The sequence below is a fragment of the Dermacentor andersoni genome, chromosome 6 (genome assembly GCF_023375885.2).
Source record: "Dermacentor andersoni chromosome 6, qqDerAnde1_hic_scaffold, whole genome shotgun sequence".
Lineage (NCBI taxonomy): Eukaryota > Metazoa > Arthropoda > Arachnida > Ixodida > Ixodidae > Dermacentor > Dermacentor andersoni.
Window position 1 is genome coordinate 6,384,078 of NC_092819.1, and position 24,594 is coordinate 6,408,671.

The 24,594-nt window shown below is 47.8% G+C and overlaps 1 protein-coding gene across 1 annotated transcript in view; it reads left to right on the forward strand.

Moving 5' to 3' along the window:
• The window catches only part of LOC126521632 (PX domain-containing protein kinase-like protein), an 85,203-nt gene that overhangs the window by 10,231 nt on the left and 50,378 nt on the right, over positions 1-24,594 (forward strand). The window contains exons 4-7 of the mRNA XM_050170333.3: positions 614-691; positions 4,187-4,263; positions 5,479-5,553; positions 8,793-8,897. Coding sequence (XP_050026290.1) covers positions 614-691; positions 4,187-4,263; positions 5,479-5,553; positions 8,793-8,897 — 335 coding nt within the window. The remainder of the gene's footprint in view (positions 1-613; positions 692-4,186; positions 4,264-5,478; positions 5,554-8,792; positions 8,898-24,594) is intronic.

Sequence of the window (24,594 nt, forward strand, 5' to 3'; positions counted from 1 at the left end):
CGAGTAGCCTTCTTGCAGTCTGCTTTCACTAACAAAAAAGTTGCATCCGCAGCCGCCACTTCATTACCATCAAATTACAAATTATAGGGATAATGAAAAAAAATTCCCATTGCATTCGTATGCAAACATTTGTTTTAACTGGCTCCACTTATCCATTGCTGCACTTCAACAACTAGTTCAGAAAGTGTAGCCAAATCAGAAACCTAAGGTAAGGTCTCACAGAATGTTGTAAAATTTTCTCTTTTGTGGCATTAACTGTTAATCAGATGTTTTATGATATTGTAGACATTTCTAGAAGAACTTTTTCAGCCTAGGAATTGTTGAGTCAGAATGATGTTCTATATGAGCTTTTTCTTTACACACTTGGTGTATTTGGTATGCACCCAGTATGCACCCATAAATCATCTCAACTCAACTCATTCAAGATTCAGTACAAGTTTCATCAGTGTATATGTACGTTGCATATTGAATGTGAAATTTCAACTGTGTGGAGAGTGCAGTAGGTAGCCAATTAAATTGCACTGCATTAACTGAAATACAGCGCTAGTAAACATGTGACTCATGCAGTTTGGGCAGAATTACATGTACCTTGTCCTCAATTGGAATGTTCTAGAGGCAGCCCTTCAACATGTCTCCATGTTGTTTCGGTCTGAGGATCACTGGGAAGTGGTGGACCCACTCCCAGACATTGGTAAGCACGTGCCATTCATACTATATTTTTGTGCTTGTAATGAAAATTGAGAAATTTCACTGCAAGCGGCTGTAGCTTTGTGGTAGTGTGCACTGTATTGCTGTGCAGTCGCATTGCTAGCAGAAGTAATGAAAATGGTGATAATGGCAAAAAACAACGATTTGCACAGGTCATAAGTGTAGATCTTCCTTGTCTGAATGTTGTACTAATTGGGGCACAGAGAGAGAGAGAGAGAAATGTTTAATGATATGAAAGTTGGAGAGGTTGAGCCTGAGAGGTTGGCCTGCTTTATAGCCGGCTACTCTGTGCTGGGGAAAGAGGGAAGGAAAGAGGAGCATGATGGGTGATGATGACGACGATAGAGGGAAGAGGCAAAACCACATAATGGGCAAGTCTATTCATAGCCTGAAGTCCAGACCTGTACTCTTTAGAAAGTCGAGTAAGGTCTGGATGGTCCGAAAACGATCTACAGCCATGCCAAGGGATCATGTTCTCTGATAACGGTTGGCTATCAAGGCAGGCAAAGTCACCAGTCAATCTCTTTCACTCTTCCACATACTGAGGGCAGTCACATAGCACATGCTTTATGGACTCATGCACACGGCACAGTTCGCCGTCTGGAGATGTCTCAGTAAGTGCATGTAAACGTGTAAACGCCACTCCCAGCCTGTGCAGAAGAGCGGCACAGCTGCGCTGAAGTTATGATGGTAGCCTCAATTCTTTTGCAAGGGTCCAATCTCTGCAGGCATGTGAGGGGTGATTTTCTGGATGGTCACAGTACTTTTCTCTTGTTTTCCATACAAGACTTGAGAGAAGACAGTTGGTGTCCAAGTGGGGAAAAAGCAGGCTGGTGAGCAAGCAATTGGCAACTACGGCGTAGATTCTAGGAACACTCAAAGAGAGATGTTGGTAGAATTCACAGTAAGGAATAAGCTGCGAATAATGAACACCTTCTCCGGGAAGCATTGGAACAAAAAGTGGACCTGGAAAAGCCTTAATGGTGAAACAAGAAATGAAATTGATTTGATACTTTCTGCCAATCCCAGCATAGTGCAGGATGTAGAAGTGTTAGGTAGTTTAAAGTGCAGTGATCATAGGTTAGTGAGGGCTGGGATAATTTGAAGAGAGAAAGGGTAATATTAGTCAAGAAGAAACAGGTCAACCTAGATGCAGTGAGGGTAAAAGCAGACCAATTCAGGTTGGCACTTTAAAGCAAATTTGCAGCCTTATAACAGAGAGATGAAGATCACATAGAGGCGATGAATGAAACCATAATTAGGCTAGCTTCAGAAGCAGCAATTAAAGTGGGTGGTAAGGCCCCAAGGCAACCAGTAGATAAGCTCTCCCAAGTAACAAAGGACCTAATAAAGAAATGACAAAGAATGAAAATGTCCAACTCAAGAGATCAGATAGAATGTGCGGAACTGTCAAAACTAATCAACAAGGAGAAAATAAAGGATATTCGAAATTATAACGTGAGAAAGACTGAGGAAGCAGTAAAAAATGGGCGCAACCTGAAAACAGTGAGAAGGAAACTAGGCATCGGACAAACCAAGATGTATGCACTGAAAGATAAGCAGGGTAATATCATCAGCAATATTGAAGATATAGTAAATGCAGCGGAAAAATTGTATACTGGCCTGTACAGTACACAAAGCCACCACGATACCTACATTCAAAATATTAATGAACAGGTTAGAGAGGCTCCTTCTATAACTAGTGAATAAGTTAGAAAGGCCTTGCAAGACATGGAAAAGGGAAAAGCAGCAGGAGCAGATGGACTACTTGTCGATTTAATCAAAGATGGTGGAGACATAATGCTGGAAAAACTGGCGGCTCTATATAAGAAGTGTCTATCGACTGCAAGGGTCTCAGAAAACTGGAAGAATGCCAACATTATACTAATCCACAAAAAGGGAGACGTTAAAGAATTGAAAAATGATAGGCCCATCAGCTTACTTCCAATATTATATAAAATATTCGCCAAGATAATCTCCAATAGAATAAGAGCAACACTGGACCTTAGTCAACCAAGGAAACAGGCAGGTTTCAGGAAGGGATACTCTACAATCGACCACATCCATGTTATCAATCAGGTAATCGAGAAATCTGCAGAGTACAATCAGCATCTCTATATGGCTTTCATAGATTATGAAAAGGCATTTGATTCAGTCAAGATACCAGCAGTCATAGAGGAATTACGTAAGCAAGGACTACAGGACGCTTACTTAAATATCTTGGAAAGTATCTACAGAGATTCTGCAGCTACCTTAATTCTCCACAAGAAAAGCAGGAGGATGCCTATAAAGATAGGGGTCAGACAAGGAGAGACAATCTCTCCAATGCTATTAACTGCATGCTTGGAAGAAGTATTCAAGCTATTAAACTAGCAAGGCTTAGGAGTAAGGATCAGCCGCAAATATCTCAAGAACCTTAGATTTGCAGATGACATTGTCCTGTTCGGCTCCACTGGGGATGAGTTACAACAAATGATTGAGGACCTGAACAGAGAGTGTGTGTGAGAGTGGGGTTGAAGATTAATATGCAGAAGACAAAGATAATGATTAATAGCTGGGCAAGGGAACAAGAGTTCAGGATCACCAGTTGGTCTCCAGTGTCTTGTCTCCATAGTGGTCTCCTTGGTCTCCATAGCGCCTTGTCCGTCATACATGTTGTTCTTTTAGTCCTCGTCTTCGTAGCGCTCTTTTCATCAAGTATGCAAAACTAACTCGCCCACATCAAGCTTCTGCTGCTCTGTGAAGGAGTATGTTTACCTAGGTCAACTACTCACAGGGTACCCTGTTCATCAGAAGGAAAGTTGCAGAATAAAAATGGGTTGGAGCGCATTCGGCAGACATTGTCAGATCTTGACTGGAAGCTTACCATTATCATTAAAAAGGAAGGTGTACAATCAATGCATTCTACTGGTGCTGACATATGGGGCAAAAGCTTGGAGACTGACACAGAAGCTCGAAAAGAAGTTAAGGACCGCGCAAAGAGTGATGAAATGAAGAATGTTAGACGTAACATTAAGAGACAGGAAGAGAGCGGTGTGGATCAGAGAGCAAACAGGGATAGCCGATATTCTAATTGACATTAAGAGAAAGAAATGGAGCTGGGCAGGTCCTGTAATGTGCAGCTTAGATAACCAGTGGACCATTAGGGTTACAGAATGCGTACCAAGGGAAGGGAAACGCAATCGAGGACGGCAGAAGACGAAATTTTAAAAATTCGCAGGCACTAGTTGGAATCGGTTAGTGCAGGACAGGGGTAATTGGAGATCGCAGAGAGATGATGATGAAAAGGGCTCGGGGAAAGTGGCACACGAAAAAAAGTCTCCGGCATGGCTACTTTTGCATTTTTAAAGATTACTTTAACAGAGCACTTTGTGCACAGTATGATAGAACTGCCATTTGAGAACAGACTTCTTGGTGTAAGATTTTTTTTAAGGAGTGTGATACACTGAGTATGCGTATTTTACTTCTCTGGCTTCAGGATGGCGATTTCGGAAACAGTACTTTATGGTCCGCCACAAAGGCGACCTCAAGGACAAGCCTCGATTGCTGATGTGGGTGAGCTACTTTTCAAAAGTATTGCAAGCAAAACTCTAAGAATGACAGCGGTGGCTGTGTTTATTTTATTGCACATTTATCTGCTTTGTTCTCAACTCCTCACTATGGAAGAGCTCGGTATAGCAGCCAAAGTCATTTCAGTTGATGTGATGCAGCATCGATTCAAGGGCATTTGCCATGATGTGGAGTGGGCTAGCATTGTGGGAATGATATTTTTTCCATGCAGCTAGAATTAAGTTGCCCAGTAAAATGAATAAGGAAGAAGGGGGGGGGGGGGTAAAATATTAGTGCATACGGATGTAAAGCCTGTAGAAGGCATACTGAATGTGGCCATTTATTTGATAATAATGATGAAGACCGCTGCACTGTTCCCACATTGCCAGCAGTATTCATAGTCCTTTCTTTTCCTTTTCTCTTTCTTCCTTTCTTTCTTTTTTTTAAGGATTCAGCATAAAAGATTCTTTCAGAACCTGGTTTTACTTACGTTTTTAAAGTGAGCTTTGTTAAAAATGGCATAGAGTTGTGCATATAGTCAAAGGCATATTTAAGTAGAGGCGCAAATATTGTCAGTTAAATGCAGTTCTTTAAGTGCACTGTGCTGGTAAAATACACACACATATAGGGTGGCATTGTGTGTTCATAGCTACTCAGCCAAAATGCATAAGGTGTGGCCTGCCAAGTCATGCTGCCACAAGTGGGCTACGCTGATGTCACAGCTTTACTTATGGTTTGTGCAGCTAACGACTGACTGCACAATCAAAGGGCATGTTTCATTTGAGCTTCCATGCAGCTGTGATAATGAGATAAATATAGCTGCATTCAGCTGCATGCATTACTACTACAGTATTTCATGAAGCGAGTACATAAACCTGTATATTACTAAATGTGACTCTCACTGTACAAATCAATGGCAAACTTTCACTATCATTGCAAGTGAGTCTGCAATATTGCTACTGCACATCAAGTCTCCCGAGCTGCTGATGCTAAATGGTGGTCACAGGCCTTTTAGCACCCAAGGCAAGCCATGTATTGTGCACTTTGATTGAGTGGGCATGATGTAATTTTGTGATACAAGCTGCCTCTGCTAGTGGCCTAACCATCACTGAATGAAGGGCAAACCTTTGGTCTGGTGGCCAGTAAAAGTGTGAAAGGAACCTGGTGTGATGGGTGCAAGCATGAACTGCGTTCCTTCTGTTGGTCAACTCATATGCCTAGGTTCCTCTGGGTCCCGATTTCTACCTCAGTGTCAAGGATTTGCAAGTGGCTCTCAAGTTGCTCACCACCATACAGGTATGTGGTGTCTTCATAGATTCTGTCTGTATAGTAGTAGCCTGCATGCTTATATCAAAACATGAACTAGGAAAAATAAAAATAGACAGTAGCATTCTTGTATTCCCACACTATACAGTGAACTCTTGTTAAGGTGAACTCGGTTAAGTCGAATTCTCGTATATAACGAACAACATGGGAATGTTTGTTTGGTTTTCTATAGACTCAATGCAAAAGAATCCGCTTGAGACGAACTGCTTCAGATGACCTCTTCAGTTAAGGCAAACTTTCAGAGTGACCGCCACTGATCCTGCAGGCTAGGGTGCCTCAGTGTGCAGCACCCGGTGGCGCACACATTGAGGCGAAAACAAGAGGAGAAAACAAAAAGCGACAGTGATGTTTCACTTCGTCAACACAGGTGACGTGCAAGCGTACGGGTGTTATAGTGCACATGAAGCTATTGGCCTTCGGTGCACCTGGACTGTCCGCATTGCAGATTGTATTCCAGGCGGGGCTCATGTGGCCACGCCATACACAGCAGCCGCTGAATAGAATGCCTCTTTCATTCGCTTACTGAATTGACAAGCATGGTGTCGGTGCACACAGGCAAACATGAAGACATCACACTCAATGACCGCGGACACTGGCTGTGAGAATGCTGGCGTGAGGAGTCGTGGCAGTAGCAGCGAGCAAAGTGACCTTCATGCTGTCTATCACTTCAACGCAAACTAAGCGACAAGAATACAGCGTACACAAAGCTACAACCCATCAGCCCACCTAGACTGTGCCCCCAGCGCAGATCGCTTTCAAGATAAAGCCCACACGACCGCATGCGGACGAAGTAAAACACCCCACTCCCTTCTCCCCCCATGCCATGCGCATCACGGAAGATGGCATCCCACCCCCATTTCCCCCTTTGCGCAAGCAAGATTGAGCCACCATCATCAGCTTGCACATACAGCATACAGCACGCAAGGACATTGTTATCACGAGACGAACTTGTTACGTCCGAATCGCAAACAAAACCTGTAGCAACTGCCAGAGGGGGTCAATCCAGCACGCCTTCACCTACTTTCCTCCTCCGCGATGCTTTGCCTCATTTCTCCTTCCCCACATCGCTCAATGTCGCTCAATGAATCGGTAGTAGCGACGGGCAGTGTGTACAAAGGGCAGGGACGTAATCAACGCGAGCTTATGACTCGTGCTTACTGGGAATTCCTCGTTCAAGGGGAACAATTGCAAGCCCCTATCCCAATCACGAAAGAAGTTCCGCGGTTTACCCAGTCCTTTCAGACAGGGATAAAAGCATGCTGCTTCCTTCAGCGTAGCGCGCGTGCGGCCCCGGACATCTAAGGGCATCACAGACCTGTTATTACTCTGTTTCGTGCGGCTAGGAGCCACTTGTTCCTCTAAGGTTGTAAGGTGCTGGGAAGCCCGCACCTATTTAATGGGCTAGAGTCTAGTTCGTTATCGGAATTAACCAGACAAATCGCTCTACCAACTAAGAACGGCCATGCACCACCGCAAGCTCGGAGCCCGCACCAATGACCTGTGAGATGGCAGATGCCTGCTTGAACTCCCTTGTGAACTTTTTCCAGCAGCAAGAAGGCACAGAAGGATTTTTAAGGTCATTAGGTAAGATGACATCGTTTGTGGCTGCTCACCGATTTGCACAGAAGTGCCAAACATCCATCATGGACTGGATGAAACCAAGCAAGAGTACCACTTGAAGACAGTTTGCTATTAATTTCAGCTAAATAATTGCTTTTTATGTCATTTTTCCCCTGTTGTAAGTCTACTTCATTTACTGTTTTCAAGCAAGATATCTGGGGACACCTGGTCATGCTGCCAATTATTCTTCTGATAAGATGAACAAATTTTCATAGTCCCTTCGAGTTCGTCTCAATGGGAGTCTGCTGTAAAGTTGAAGTTTGGGCACAAAGTTTTGGAGCTACAGCATGCTTATGACTGGCTACACAGCACTGCAACATACTCTGAAGGAATAAACTTTAATCAATATTCGTACTTGCCTTTACCAACCATGTTTAGCGCTATGTTGGTTGTACAGTAATGCTTACTACTAATGCTTTACACTTTTAAAAGTGGAAAATATGCTTACCATAACTGTCTTGATTTACCTATAAAATTCATTTCGTGGCAGTGAAAAAAGGACATTTTGCTGAATGTACTGTGAAAAATATTTTGGTGATGTAGTCTGTCTTACCTTGCTCATGTAATGCTCATATATATGGGGCTTTCTGAATTACGAAGGACCTGTAGCTTAGCACATTTAACGTCTTAAAAAACATAACTGCTGTTTCTTTTGGCGGTGTATTCATTTGCTGTCCTCCCCTCTTCTCTTCACTCTCTCAAGCAGGGTGTTGGAACTAAATGTCTTTCGTTCTGGTTTTAGTTTCGTTCCACTGAAAAAAAGTTCCGTACCGGTTCTGCTCTGGAACAAAAAAAAGATCGGTAATGCTTCATAATGGTTTTTGTTTGCACGTAAAAATTTTCGAAGCAGAGTAACAATAAAAACATTGTATTCATTGCTTTCAATAATTCATTGCTCAGTGCCTTGACTCAAGTTACTGCGCATGATCTCCGAAGCAGCACGTCATCAAGTGTGTTTGCTGAAATGCGAGACCACTGTTCCGATAAAACGAACTTAAACGAACAATAAAACGGACATTAACACAGCGTACCCGTAGAGACTGAAACGATGAACTCTTCGGTGCGCAAGCTCTAGGTTCTGCTACAATGCCGATCTGCTAGTGCACCGAGCGGCAGGCTTAACTTAGTGGAGCACTCGACCGGCTATCACCCGCACTATCCCTGCCCGAGGTGCATGCTGATGCGGACCCCTGAGATATGTGCTAATGCTGTCGTTGCCTGACGTTGGTTGTTTCGGATTGCTGACTTTCCCCTTGAACCAAAAACTGATGAAAAAATATTTCGGTATGTTCTTGTTCCGGTCAAAAATAGTTTCTTTCAATTTTTCTGTTTTTGTTTTTATTCTATTCTGACACACTGCTGTCAAGTCTTTCTTTTTCTCTGAGATCATCTACTAAATTCTTTTGTTTTTTAAAACGTCACTTTTATCTACTTCAGAGGCTCCTTCATTCTGATACATCCAAGCCACTACTTCTCAACAATGAAAGTGGTTAATGTTAAAATGCACAAAGCAAGAGAATGGCACTTTTGTTTACATCTATGTTATGTTTGTGGTTAGATCACTCATGGTGGTTTATTCTATTTTACAGCACCCGAATGTGTTGCCTTTTTGCCTTGGCTGTGTCAATGAAAGTGGGGCAGCCTTGGTGCAAGACTTCTGTCCTCAGGGCTCCCTCAGGGATGAGCTGTGCCAGGTAACATTTCTGTGGCACTTGCTGACAGATGGAATTTGTCCATTTTGTGAGCCCAGGCATGGCTCGATGCTTACAAAGGGTGCCATTTTGGGTGTGTTCCTTCCCTGCAACAATGCATACTTAGTCTTTATAACAAAAATATTTCAATAACAGACTCAGAATTAGCCTTGTGTTCTTGAATCTGTTGAACTGACAGCAGTGTGGAACCTCAGTATGTACAAAGAAATGAAACGAGATGTGCACATTTGGCTTTTGTCAAGGTCAATCATTGTGGCCCAGAAACCACTGGAAAAATCTGCAGGAAGTTGTCTTTGTCATTGAAGGACATAGAATCCATATTAGATTAATTTAGAAAGCACTTTCACATAGATGTTATTTGAGGGATGTGATAAGATGTGGCAGCTGACTTCATGAAACTGAAATGATTTAGTAGCAGACAGCTGAAAATTAACGGAGCAAGAAAGGTTCTTTTTTTGAAGGGGGCGGGGGAAGGGGGACAACAATAGTGTATCTTGGCATTGGTTAAAAAAAATGAAATGCAGTCGAACTCAGCTATATCGAACTAGCAAAAAACAATACCTATAAGTTCGATATAGAGCATAATTCGATATAAGGTTGCTGAATAATTGGATGTCATAAAAGCACATACCATTTATAAAATCACTTTATTGAAGAAACTAGCTTAGTTTTGCATGAAATAGTCCTGTATTCTTTTCTGCTTGGGCAATTTCGCTGCCCGCGAGGCACGCACTTCTCCACATTGTCTAAGGAGTCGGAGCAATTGAGGCTGCAACCTTTGACATTCGCACAGAAGAATTGAACTAGGGCGAGTGCACCAGTCACCTCGGAGGTCCTGTGCAAAGGACCGTCATTGCTTTCCTCATTGTGCCCACTTTCACTTGTGCTCGGTACGATGTCTGCAATGTAGTCTCTGTTTTCGGGCTCTAGCATGGTCGCAACACCATCATCTGTACTCACAAACTCGTCGACCGTTGTCAACAGCTTCCGGAAATTCTGACAGCCCGCTCCAAACTTCGGCAACAGCAGTAATGGCTTCGTCGCACACATCAGAATTTACAGTCACCACCGGGCACGTGGAAGCCGACACGTCTGAAGCAATTTCGGATGAACCACCTCTACACGGCCGTGCGTACGCGTTGGGCGCCACGGGCATTGGGTCGCGAGTTTGTCCGCTTTAGCCCTAATCTGCCCCTTATTTTTCCAGACCGTGCTGAGATTGCTCCTTGGAGACTTGCACACTGCGACTGCGGGGCATCCGACTTCTCCCCACGTACGAACCGATTTATGATTTCAAACTTTGCTGTGAAAGGTGAATTCTGCTGCTTCATCACAGCAATGCTGCGGGAGAAGGCCCACAAGGTGCAAACACAATGAACCTGAAAAGCAGCGAGAAAACTCGCACTTGCTCCAACTTGCACGACGAAGGCACAAGAGCTTCTGATTGGCAGTCTGAACAAGCGCTGCGGGCGGGTTAGGATCATTTTTTGCAGGGGGGTGTTGATGGCTCACTCAACGCAGCGCAGTCACGGTAGGGAGAGAGGTTTGATGGAGCCGCGCTGCCAGGTTTCCCCACTCTCGCGAGGGAAAGCCAACTTTTGGGGGCACTTTCCGCCGCTTGATGTTCTATATATCGGGAGGCGCTCCTATTTTCGTTCGATGTAAGCGTAACTTTTGCTAGATATACTCATTGTAATTATACTGTGTTCAGAAATTGTTTGATATACAGAATAATTAGATGTAAACGGGTTGGATATAGTTGGGTTCGACTGTATGTGGTTTTGATGTCTGTGCACTTCTAAACAACCCAATCAGGTTATTTCCATGTACCTGATTAAGGTGTAACATGGTTGAGCTAAATGTGATTCATTACCACTGCCAACAAGTCGCAGAAACATTTTCTCTGCATACTCCTACCGTATCATTGTTCCACTTGCTTTGTGTACGTGAAGTTCTGCGTATAGTAGTAGTATTGCAAAGTTGCTTAGGTTTCAGTTCTTGGCGGATGCAAGAGAAAACATAATTCTGTCACATTTTTTTTTTACAGCCGATACTTTGCGTGTATTTACATAAAATTATATAAGAATGATGCCCACTGGTTAGTAATCAACTGCAGCAGATGTATACATGGCCAGGATAACGTAAAACTATTCCAATCTGTTTTTATTTTAAGTCTGCCATTAGCCCTTGTTGATAGGTCACAATTGCTCAGGCCTGGCCCATATAGCTCTTCATAATATGTCAAAATGGCTTGAACCCTGCCCATATGGATGGGCGAGGCCCAAGCCATTTTGATCTATCACAGAGGGCTAATGGCGGATTTGGAGAAAAAAAAAACTCGCAGTTCCGCCTGAAAGCCGGAGCAGCGATTGTGATAGAAAATTAGCAGTTAGCTGTACGAAGAAAGGATAGTAGTTTTATCAACTGTCATCATCATCATCATCATCATCAGCCTGGCTACGCTCACTGCAGGGCAAAGGCCTCTCCCTTACTTCTCCAACTATCCTGGTCATGTGCTAATTGTGGCCATGTTGTCCATGCAAACTTCTTAATCTCATCCGTCTACCTAACATTCTGCCACCCCCTGCTATGCTTCCTTTCCCTTGGAATCCAGTCTGTAACCCTTAATGACCACCGATTATCTTCCCTCCTCATTACATGCCCTGCCCATGCCCATTTCTTTTTCTTGATTTCAACTAAGATGTTTGTTCCCTCACTCAATCTGCTCATTTCTTATCCCCTTAACGTTACACCTATCATTCTTCTTTCCATAGCTTGTTGCGTCGTCCTCAATTTAAGTAGAACCCTTTTCGTAAGCCTCCAGGTTTCTGCCCCGTACGTGAGTACTGGTAAGACACAGCTGTTCTACACTTTTCTCTTGAGGGATAATGGCAACCTGCTGTTCATGATCTGAGAATGCTTGCCAAATGCACCCCAGCCCATTCTTATTCTTCTGATTATTTCAGTCTCATGATCCGTATCCGCGGTCACTACCTGCCCTAAGTAGATGTATTCCCTTACCACTTCCAGTACCTCGCTACCTATCGTAAACTGCATTTATCTTCCAAGACTGTTAAACATTACTTTTCTGCAGATTAATTTTTAGACCCACCCTTCTGCATTGCATGTCCAGGTCAATAAGCATGCATTGCAATTGGTCCCCTGAGTTACTAAGCAAGACAATATCATCAGCGAATCGCAAGTTACTAAGGTATTCTCCATTAACTCTTATCCCCAATTCTTCCCAATCCAGGTCTCTGAATACTTCCTGTAAACACGCTGTGAATAGCATTGGAGAGATTGTATCTCCCTGCCTAACGCCCTTCTGTATTGGGATTTTGTTGCTTTCTTTATGGACTATGGTGGCTATGGAGCCACTATACATAGATATCTTTCAGTATTTTTACATACGGCTCGGCTACACCCTGATTCCGTATGCCTGCATGACTGCTGAGGCTTCGACTGAATTGAACGCTTTCTCGTAATCAATGAAAGCCATATGTAAGGGTTGGTTATATTTCGCACATTTCTCTATCACCTGATTGATAGTGGGAATATGGTCTATTGTTGAGTAGCCTTTACGAAATCCTGCCTGGTCCTTTGGTTGACAGAAGTCTAAGGTGTTCCTGATTCTATTTGCGATTACCTTAGTAAATACTTTGTAGACAACGGACAGTAAGCTAATCGGTCTATAATTTTTAAAGTCTTTGGCGTCCCCTTTCTTATGGATTAATATTATGTTGGCGTTCTTCCGAGATTCCCGTACGCTCGAGGTCATGACGCATTGCGTATACAGGGTGGCCAGTTTCTCTAGAACAATCTGCCCACCATCCTTCAACAAATCTGCTGTAACCTGATCCTCCCCAGCGGCCTTTCCCCTTTGCATAGCTCCCAAGGCTTTCTTTACTTCTTCCAGCGTTACTTGTGGGATGTCAAATTCCTCTTGACTGTTCCCTCTTCCATTATCTGTGTGGGTGCCACTGGTACTGTATAAATCTCTATAGAACTCCTCAGCCACTTGAACAATCTTATCCATATTAGTAATGATATTGCCGGCATTGTCTCTTAACGCATACATCTGATTCCTGCCTATTCCTAGTTTCTTCTTCACTGCTTTTAGGTTTTCTTCGTTTCTGAGAGCATGCTCAATTCTTATCATATTGTTACGTAGGAAGACGCAGACGAAAAGCTATGTACAAGTATATTTACAAGAAAATACGCTGCGCTTGGCCAAGAGGCAACAGCCCGCGCTAGCTTCTCATTGTCATCATCTTCTTCGCACTGCTCGCCTTTTCGTGATCGTGCATATTGTTCCGTAGCACTACCCCCGGCTGCAAAAGTGCTGTCCCGGAGCAACTAAAGATCGGACTCGGAAGCAGTGTAGTAGGCCTTGAGCCTACTGACATGCACGGCATCACTTGATGCCAGAAGAGAGGACGAGGTTGAACCCACAGGAGCAATTTCGTAAGTCACAGGCGTCACCTGGCGCAGCACGCGGTAGGGCCCTGTGTATCGCGAAAGGAGCTTCTCTGAAAGTCCGACGTGACGGGAGGGCGACCACAGGAGCACGAGCGCACCAGGCGAAAACTGTACGTCACGATGGTGGGCGTTGTAATGACACTGCTGAGTGGCTTGTGAGGCCGTCAGTCGAGCACGGGCAAGCTGGCGTGCATGGTCGGCGAGGGCAATGGCGTCGCGCGCATACTCGCTTGTTGAGATCGCAGCAGGAGGAAGTGCCGTGTCTAGGGGCAAGGTAGGTTCGCGACCGTACAGTAGATAAAATGGAGAAAATCCGGCGGTGTCGTGCCGGGAAGAATTGTACGCAAATGTTACGTAAGGAAGGGCAATGTCCCAGTCGTGGTGGTCTTTGGAAACGTACTTGGACAGCATATCGGTAAGAGTACGGTTTAACTGCTCTGTCAGGCCATTGGTTTGAGGATGGTATGAGGTAGTCAGTTTGTGTTGAATGGAGCAGGAACGCACAATGTCAGCGATAACTTTCGAGAGGAAGTTTTGCCCACGGTCAATAAGCAGCTGTCGCGGGGCGCCATGAAGCAAGATAATGTCACGCAAGAGAAAGTCCGCGACGTCAGTGGCGCAACTGGTAGGGAGAGCCCGAGTGATAGCGTATCGGGTGGCGTAATCAGTCGCGACGGCTACCCATTTGTTCCCAGAGGATGACGTGGGAAAGGGACCGAGCAAGTCTAATCCAACACGAAAGAACGGTTCTACAGGGACGGTGATCGGCTGGAGATGACCGGCAGGTAGCACCTTAGGTGTTTTCCGACGCTGGCAGGGATCACAGGCAGCAACATAGCGTCGAACGGAGCGAGCGAGACCAGGCCAATAGAAGCGGCGGCGGACGCGGTTGTACGTACGGGTTATCCCAAGATGTCCTGCAGTGGGTGCGTCATGCATCTCAAAGAGCACAGTCTGTCGTAGCTGTTTTGGCACAAGAAGATCAGAGCCGTCAGGGAGGAAGTTCCTTCGATACAGAATGCCACCCTGGAGGACATAACGGTGAACGGATGCGTCGGTAGGTGTTGAGCGCAGACGCTCGATAAGTGCTCGCAGCGATGGGTCTCGGTACTGCTCATCGGCGATGTTAGCGAAGGCAGACACAGAGAAAATGCTGCTGGCGCTACTACTGTCAGCGTCGTCAGGCTCGTCGACCGGGTAGCGAGACAGGCAGTCAGCGTCCTTGTGTAGACGGCCAGATTTATAGGTGACAGTATACGAATATTCTTGGAGGCGTAAGGCCCAGCGACCAAGTCTTCCTGTAGGATCTTTCAGTGAGCATAACCAGCAAAGCGCGTGATGGTCTGTGACAACGGAAAAGGGTTGGCCATATAAGTATGGGCGGAATTTCGCAACCACCCAAACTAGGGCCAGACACTCACGCTCAGTGATGGAATAGTTGCGCTCCGCGGGTGAGAGGAGCCTGCTGGCGTAAGCGATAACACGGTCGTGGCCATGCTGGCGTTGTGCCAGTACTGCGCCAATTCCGTGACCGCTGGCATCAGTACGGACTTCGATAGGCGTAGAAGGATCGAAATGGGCCAGAACGGGAGGCGTTGTGAGAATGTCAATTAGATGTGAGAATGCAGACGCCTCGTTATCGCCCCACTGGAAAGGGGCGTCTTTTTTCAAAAGCTCGGTTAGTGGTCGTGCTATGGCGGCGAAATTTCTCACGAAACGGCGGAAGTACGAACAAAGGCCGATGAAGCTGCGCACATCCTTGACACACTTCGGAACAGGGAAGTGCGCAACAGCATGGGTCTTGCCTGGGTCCGGTTGCACTCCGTTCGCGTCAACGAAATGTCCAAGGACGGTAATGTGGCGACGGCCGAATTGACACTTCGATGCGTTGAGTTGCAGACCGGCTCGACGAAAAACGTCCAGGACTGCTGAGAGGCGCTCGAGGTGCGTAGCGAACGTTAGGGAGAATATGATAACGTCATCCAAGTAGCACAGGCACGTGGACCATTTGAAACCCTGAAGAAGGGAGTCCATCATGCGTTCAAAAGTGGCAGGGGCGTTACATAGACCGAACAGCATCACTTTGAATTGATAAAGACCGTCGGGTGTTACAAAAGCAGTCTTCTCGCGGTCGAGATCTTCCACGGCAATCTGCCAGTAGCCAGAGCGAAGGTCAATAGAGGAGAAATAGCGAGCACCGTGGAAGCAGTCAAGGGCGTCATCAATTCGAGGTAGGGGATACACGTCCTTTTTGGTACCCCTGTTAAGGTGCCGATAGTCCACGCAAAAGCGCCATGAGCCATCCTTCTTTTTGACCAGTACAACAGGTGACGCCCATGGACTATATGATGGTTCAATAATGTTCTTGGCAAGCATTTTGTGAACTTCTGCGTGAATAACTTGACGCTCAGCTGGTGACACTCGATACGGGCAGCGATGAATAGGAGGGGCATCGCCGGTATTAATGCGATGTTTAACAGCTGTAGTTTGGGCCAAAAAACGATCGTTAAAGTAAAAAATATCGTGGTAGGAAAACAGAACGCGGTAGAGTTCACGAGCGTGCTCGGACGGCAAGTCGGGCGCAATCATTTTCTGTAAGTCAGCGATGGTACAATTTGCCGACTGCGATGGTAGAGGAGCATCGGATGCAGTGTCGTCTACTGCAATGGATGCTACTGAGTGATCCGCAAATGAGCAAAGCTGGGCCATTTACATCCCGCGTGGCAGCACTTGTGTCGTCAAGCCAAAGTTGACCACTGGCAGGCAGACGGAATTCGCCGTAATAGATAAAACTGTATGAGGTACTGTGATCCCGTGTGTAAGGAGGACGTCTTGCATAAGAGCCGCGATGTAGTAACCGTCGGGGACTGGTGGGGAAGACACTAGGTCAACGTAGGTCAGTGCCGAAGGTGGCAAGCAAACGAAGTCGACGGAACTGAGGCGACTGGGGTGTGGTTCAGCAGGATCTAGAACAGGCAGGTCAAGGCGGAGAGTACTGGCGGAACAATCGATGAGAGCAGAATGTGCGGATAGGAAGTCTAAGCCAAGGATGATGTCATGGGGACAGTGGGCGATGACTGTGAATAGCACGATCGTTGAGCGATTGGCGAAGGAGACGCGGGCGGTACACATACCAATTACGGGGGCTGTTCCGCCATCGGCAACACGGACAACATGCGTCGTGGCGGGCGTGATAATTTTCTTGAGCCGGTTACGAAGGTCAGCGCTCATTACGGACAAATGCGCCCCAGTGTCTATGAGTGCAGACACAGAAACACCGTCGACTTGCACGTCAAGAAGGTTCAGATGAGTGGGAAACGTCAGTAGAGGATTTGGCGGCGTAGGGAGCAATGCAGTGTCACCTCGAGGCGCTGCATCGTCTAGTTTTCCGGCTGGGAGCGTCGTCCGAAGGGAGTCGGCGAATAGGAGCGACGGGGCTGGGGAGAGCGAGATTGTCGTTGTTGGGGCGAAGGCAAACGAGAATAGGAGCGGTTCGGTGCAGGAGAATCAGCGGCGGCGTTATCGGAGCGTGGGGCATAGGGACAAGAAGGGCCACCTGGGGGGCGAGAGTAGGCGGTATAAGTAGACCGGGTCAGGGAACTCCAGCGACTGCAACAGTGCCGAGAAATGTGCCCGATTCGATGGCAGTGGAAACAAATGGGCTTGTCGTCAGCAGTGCACCATTCAGATGGGTTGCGGAAACATGGTGGGTAAGAAGGTGCGGGACGGGGTGGAATCGAAGAAGCCGGGCGGGTATCAGGACGATGGGCCGAGCACATGGTGTGAAGACCCATGTTTTCGAACTCTTGGCGGACAACTGCCTGGATCAGTGAGACCGTGACTGCAGATGTGTTGGTGGGACTGGAGTCGAAGGCAGCCGGATAGGCGGCCTCGATCTCACGCTGGACGATCCTGGTAACATCGGCAGTGTTGTTGGGACGAGGAGTGTCGGCACAGGAAGATGTCGCTGGGGTGTTGGGCAGACGGGCAAACTGCTGGTCAATACGTCGGCTTTTAGCGAGTTCCAGGCGGCGGCACTCTTTTATAACAGCATCCACCGTCGCTACGTTGTTGCAAATGAGCAAGTTGAAGGCGTCATCGGCAATGCCATTGAGGATGTGGGCAACCTTGTCGGACTCAGTCATGTGAGTGTCAACTTTGCAGCACAGAGCCAAGACGTCCTGAATGTACGTGACATAGGGCTCTGTTGACGTCTGCACACGGCCGGAAAGCGCCTTCTGCGCGGCAAGTTTGTGACCGTAGGGGTTGCCAAACAAGTCCCGAAGCTGTGTCTTAAGTGAATCCCAACTGGTGAGCTCATCTTCGTGCGTGCGATACCAAACTCTAGGTGTGCCACTGAGGTAAAAGACGACATTGGCGAGCATAAAAGTAGGGTCCCACCGGTTATTGCGGCTGACGTGTTCATACAGGCTGATCCAGTCATCGACGTCTTCCCCATCTTTGCCCGAGAATACGCCAGGATCATGGGGAGCGGGGAGAGTGATATAGGTCGTCGAATTGGCAGCAGGTGTCGGAGCCAGGGGAGTGTGGTTGTCGTCGCCGGGAGCCATGAAGGAAGGCTCGACGTACCGTCCACTGCGAAGCTCCGTGACGAGGTACAGGGAACGTCCACCTCCACCAGATATGTTACATAGGAAGACGCAGACGAAAAGCTATGTACAAGTATATTTACAAGAAAATACGCTGCGCTTGTCCAAGAGGCAACAGCCCGCGCTAGCTTCTCATCGTCGTCGTCGTCTTCGCACTGCTCGCCTTTTCGTGATCGCACATATTGTTCCGTAGCAATATTATACTTCCTTATGTCAGCTATCTTACGCTTGTTGATTAACTTCGAAAGTTCTGTCAGTTCTATTGTAGCTGTAGAGTTAGAGGCTTTCATACATTGGCGTTTCCTAATCAGATCTTTCGTCTCCTGCGATAGCTTACCGGTGTCCTGTCTAACGAAGTTACCACCGACTTCTATTGCACACTCCTTAATGATGCCCATAAGATTGTCATTCATTGCTTAAACACTAAGGGCCTCTTCCTGAGTTAAAGCCGAATACATGTACCTGTTCTGTAGCTTGATTCCGTATTCCTCTATTTTCCCTCTTACCGCTAACTTATTGATTGGCTTCTTATGCACCAATCTCTTCCGTTCCCTCCTCAAGTCCAGGATAATTCGATACCTTACCATCCTATGGTCACTGCAGCGCACCTTGCTGAGCACGTCCACATCTTGTATGATGCCAGGGCGCAGAGTATGAGGTCTATTTCATTTCTAGTCTCGTCATTCGGGCTCCTCCATGTCCACTTTCGGTTATCCCGCTTGCGAAAGAAGGTATTCATTATCCGCAAATTATTCCATTCTGCAAACTCTACTAATAACTCTCCCCTGCTATTCCTATAAGCTATGCCATATTCCCCCACTGACTTTTCTCCAGCTTGCTTCTTGCCTACCCTGGCTTTGAGGTCGCCCATCCATACATGTATAGTGTATTTTGTTTTGACTTTACCCATCGCCGATTCCACGTCTTCATGACTTCCTGGTCATCATGACTGGATGTAGGGGCATAGACCTATACGACCTTCAATTTGTACCTCTCATTAAGTTTCACAACAAGACCTGCCACCCTCTCGTTAATGCTATAGAATTCCTGTATGTTACCAGCTATAGGCTTATTAATCAGGAATCTGACTCCTAGTTCTCGTCTCTCTGCTAAGCCCTGGTAGCACAGGACGTGCCCACTTTTTAGCACTGTATATGCTTCTTTTGTCCTATTAACCTCACTGAGCCCTATTATATCCCATTTACTGCCTGCTAATTCCTCCAACAGCACTGCTAGACTCGCCTTACTAGATAATGTTCTAGCATTAAATGTTGCCAGGTTCAGATTCCAATGGTGGCCTGTTCGGACCCAGAGATTCTTAGCACCCTCTGCTGCATCACAGGTTTGGCCACCGCCGTGGTGAGTTGCTTCCCAGCTGCTGGGGACTGATGGCCGGGGTTTGATCGTTTTATTCATATAGGAGGTTGTAGCCAAGTACTGCACCAAGGTGGCCAATCATGGTCTGGGGAGGGAGTGTGTAACTGGTTCTGGTCAGCGGGATCAGGCCGCACTCCAGGCCTGTTTATGCAATTTTATCAACATGTGGATTCTTTTTTTTTTAATCCGGTGGAAAATTGCATGGCACTGCGATTCGAACCACGGTCCTCTTGCACACGAGGTGGATGCTCTACCTCTATGCCACCGCTGCAACCGTATAAACTTGCAAACATTCGTTTACTAATTAAAATAACAATGATAGAATGTGTAAGCGTGACTCAATGAGAACATTGAAAGAAACAGACACACAGAGTGTGGGGTTGCGCGACCCTCGCGCCTCCCCTGATGTTTTTCCCGCATAGCGCGTCTTCTGTAGTGCGGCTTCGCCGCACACGCGGCGGTCCGAGTGGTACAGGCGCAGTCCGAGAGATGGCGCTAGTGTTGCGCGGCTGCGGGGTTACCCTCGGCGGGAGAGACAAGGCGCGCTCTCTTGGGTTGGAGACAACAAGCAGCACGGACGTGCCGTGCCGCGGGTGAATCGACCCTCTTTCCCGGCGGGTCGGCGAACAGCGCCGGACGCACCGCGCGCGCGCGCGCCAATCCATGGTTCTGCGAGACCGTCTCGCGTGGCCGCCTTGGACACCGTTGGCGTGACTGTACACGCGAACGACCAGGCGTTGGGATCCAGCATGGGGCGAACATATTCGCTCGCTTTGCGGTCGTGGTGAGTCGGACTTCTAGATTTGTCGCGCGCCCATCGGCATGTTTTGGGGATAGCAACTCGGCTAGCAGGCATTGATCTATGAAAGGTGCAATAAATGCCCTTGTGACTGTTTGCACTACTGTGTTGTCGTTCCTTTGTCCCAAGAGTACGGAGGAGAACCACGTATCTCCCACATCTGGCGCCCAACGTGGGGCTCTTGGGGCATCGGACGATAATTTTAAGTGTTGCTTCGTTCAAGACCTTTGTTTGAACCGAAGCGTAGGCCTAGCGTGGATTTTGATCGCTAGCGTCGGCGGCGTGCTTTCTTGAGCGAGGCGACGGTGGCTGTAGTGTGTTTGAACTTATCAGCATGCTAAGCCTTTTTCGCAAGTGTTTTTTTTAATGACATTCGTCGGTACGAGAGCCACGTGGTCTGCATCCTGGGAGAGCGAGGCTGAGTGCCCGCGGAGCAGTGGCAAGCCTGAAGCGAGTGAGTACGGAAGCCTCGTGGGTGGTCCGAATTTCTTATGTAAATAGCTTCTTCTATCTCTTTGACTCGGATGAAGTCGCGGCTCTGGGAGCCGGGTGGCCGCGGGCCACGGGTGCCACGACGGGCTGACTGGTATTGCGGCCTGGCACCGGGCGCTCCGACACCGTCTGGGACGGTGGGCGCCGTCAACTCGGATGCTGTGTGCACCGAGCGGAGTAGGACCACCTCACAGAGCTAACGTCTCCTCGCGGCTGCCTGTTGTGCGCCCATTTTGGGTGTTGTTTTTGGATGCCGGTTGTTGTCAGAGTAGCGACGATTTAGGCCTAAGGCTTTACGAAGCTGCCTGTCACACGTGGAGGGACACAACCTGGTGGACCGTGGCGTTGAGGCGTTGCAATTTGCTTCCCTCATTCTATTTAGCCTCGCACGAATTAAAATTACTCGTTCGACTCAAGAAAGCGAGCTTCGTTCACGTGAACTTAGCATCTGAGTAGCTGCTCGATCTTTTGCTAGCCGAGTTGAACATCGTACCACGTGGGCGATGCGCATGCAGAATTCCTCTCCCTTGCACTACTTTAGTGTTTGCCGAGTGTTTTGAGTGTACGCAGCGTGATTGGAGTCACCCCTGGCTGGCTGTCACCTGCACATCGTCTGCGCGGCTGCCCCGGACTACGATCGAGTCACCCCGGGGCGATGATGCTGTGGCCAGTTCGGCGCTGCGACTTCGGCGGCCTCCTGCATCCAGCTCACAACCCTCGGCGGCGGACAAAGGAGCCAGCGGTCACCGACAGCTACGGCGGCTCTTGCCAGCTGGGCGCGTCGGCGCGAGCGACGCTTGCTCGTACCGACTACTGCGTCGTCGTCTCCGGAGTTCTGGCCTGGGATCCTGCCGTCGAGTCGCAAAGCTGCTGCGGTGACCGGCGGTCGCCAGCGGTCTACCCCAAGGACAGTCGGCTCGCATGTTATGGACAGCGTGTGGACATTTCCCCGGCGCGGCCACTGTTGCATGTACCACCTTGTTCGCAAAGCACGTGTTGATGTTAGACCGTGTCACATGTTTCGCCGGAATATGTAGTGATTTAAGGTTGGGGGGATGTGGGGTTGCGCGACCCTCGTGCCTCCCCTGATGTTTTTCCCGCATAGCGCGTCTTCTGTAGTGCGGCTTCGCCGCACACGCGGCGGTCCGAGTGGTACAGGCGCAGTCCGAGAGATGGCGCTAGTGTTGCGCGGCTGCGGGGTTACCCTCGGCGGGAGAGACAAGGCACGCTCTCTTGGGTTCGAGACAGCAGGCCGCACGGACCTGCCGCGCGTGCAGCGCCCCTCTTCCCCGGCGGGTCGGCGCGCGGCGGAGGACGTCTCCCGCGAGCGCGCGGCGACCGTTGCATCTGCGAGACCGCCTCGCGTGGCCGCCTTCGAACGCGCCACGATTCGCGTGACTATACACGCGAACGACCAGGCGTTGGGATCCAGCATGGAGCGAACATATTCGCTCGCGAGGACGCGGTGAGTCGGACTTCTAGATTTGTCGCGCGCCCATCGGCATGTTTTGTGGATAGCCACTCGGCTAGCAGGCATGGATCTATGAAAGGTGCAATAAATGCCCTTGTGACTGTTTGCACTACTGTGTTGTCGTTCCTTTGTCCCAAGAGTATGGAGGAGAACCCCGTATCTCCCACAAGAGACAGCACTGTCTTTGTGTTTCTGCTTCTTTCTACGTCCTTGTTCAGTCGCGCTTACATATTCTTTGATGGATTCAAACCAACTAGCTCGTCAACATGTTTTAACTAAATTAGCCAGGACTGTGTCACCCGCGTACAGGTAAACATGAACACACATTGCTCGATGACAGCGGAAACTGTCTATGAAAATGATAGTTAGGAATCGCGGCAGAAGCTGCGAGCCATTTGACCTCCTTGCATCTGCAGCTTCCAGAGTGCGCGTAGTGCTATCGGCACTATGCGCACTCTGCAAATATCACAGATGGCTTTGAAGATGAGGCATGCGCGGGTGTGCACTTTAGCCACGTTGCAGACCACTTTCAAGACATACGAGCACCAGCAACTCATCCCTACGGGGTTTGCAAAAGTTTCTACTATGGCGTCTGCGATTCGCGTGACCAATGCCGTAGTGTATGCCGCGGTTGTCTTCACTCTGTACGGAGCAGCGGGCAAGGAGGACAACGAGGCACCGTAGCAGCCGCCGGAGAACACCCCTCCTCTCTCAAATCACATACTTGCCTCGCGCTCCACAGGAGAGGGCACGCATTTGGGCTGCATTCCTCGCTCGCGCACATGAAATTGAACTGCGTTTGCTGGCTCACCCTCACACGCTTTCACTCATACGGAACCTCAGGGCGACGGCGACAGCAGAAATGCGCCTGGAGTGTCCATATAATTGCTAATGCAATAAACCAGATTGTAATATTTGTATGTTATCCCAGCCCATGTTGCAGTGACCTAAGGATTTGAGCTCACATTTTATAGTTCTGAAAGCCAGCACGATCCTTGTATGTCACATACTGCAATTCATTCTAATGAATTCACTGTGGTTTTGCAATTTCTGCTATCAGCCAAGAATTCACTGCAATGTTAATGTTCACAGATTGCGCTTTCACAAACGCTGCATTTACTCAGTTACAATGTGCCCTCGATTGCAGCTCGCATCCCCTGATTGTATTGAAATCGAGTAAGCATAGCAGATGTGGCAGTGAGTGAAAAGGAGTGCATTGACCAAGGGTGGAAGGTCCTAACCCTGCACACAGTTGCTGAGCATTACAAGCAGTGCTGGTATGCTTTGCCTCAGCAGGACGGTCCAGAACTTATTTTTAATTTTGCTTTGTCATTGCATGGAAGCCATCAGTTTCCCCATGCCACAAGAGAAGGGAGTCTAACATTGCACTGGTTAGTCATTACTGAAAAGAGCCTTGAAGGTTTCTATTAAATTCTGCATGCTCATTTTTTTAATGGAGCACTGACATGAAAATGTTGTGTTATGCTTTTCTTTTTCCATTTTTTAACGTATCTGTCAATTGCATAATTGTGGTACTAAGCCTCAATTTCTTGAGAGTGCCACAAGTATTTAATTACAGCAGATTTTAAAGGACTCATTCAAAGCATGCATCAAGCGCAGCATGACTTCATACGTGAAAAGCGATACTCAACACTTCACCAAAAGCAGAGGTGACAATCATGTGGTGTCGCAAACAACTTAAGAGCCTGCCAGTCAACACAGTGTAGTGTTTGAAGGCTGTACAGTGACCACGTTGCCAAAGGCTGGTAAATTGACCCGTCCAGATGGGCGCTTTTCTTGAAAACGCAGGGGGACATGTGCTCTTCTCTTGTCATGTCGAGTGCAGCGTGGACTTGGCTTTCCATGCCACGGCCATAGTGTATGCGTGTGCACCATTGGTATCTGGTACCACGAGACCGCCACAACAGGCTTCGATGACGTGATGAGTCTCCCTTTCCACGTGCGGAGCAGCACTGCTCTTGGTGCACGTTTCGAAATGGTCGCATTACAGGTGCCTTGAACCACTTATTACTGAAGCGGAGAAATGCACTTGAAGTTAAGGTAGGCTATTTCAGAAATACTTTGCCACAAAAAGTGCTTCAGTGCATTCAGCAGAAGAGAAGTTATTGGTAATTAAGCACCCCATTCATGGTGCTTCCACTCCTTCTTCAATGCCTTGCACAGCTAACGCTACAGAGGAGCAGAATGTGTCCACAACGCTCCGCCTACTGATCGTCACTGTAGCACACAGTTCAAATTTGATTTTGAATGTTAACATAGACGCCACTACTTCCGATTTTGACGCCTACGATGCACCAACACGGCTGTCCTTAGCGAGCGACCATGCGCTCAGTCAGCGGACTCATCGTGGCACCTCGCAGCGGCTGCAGTATCCAGGCTACATAGCAGACCGCAGATACATGCAACTGTAGTGTGTATGCGCAGCGGTGT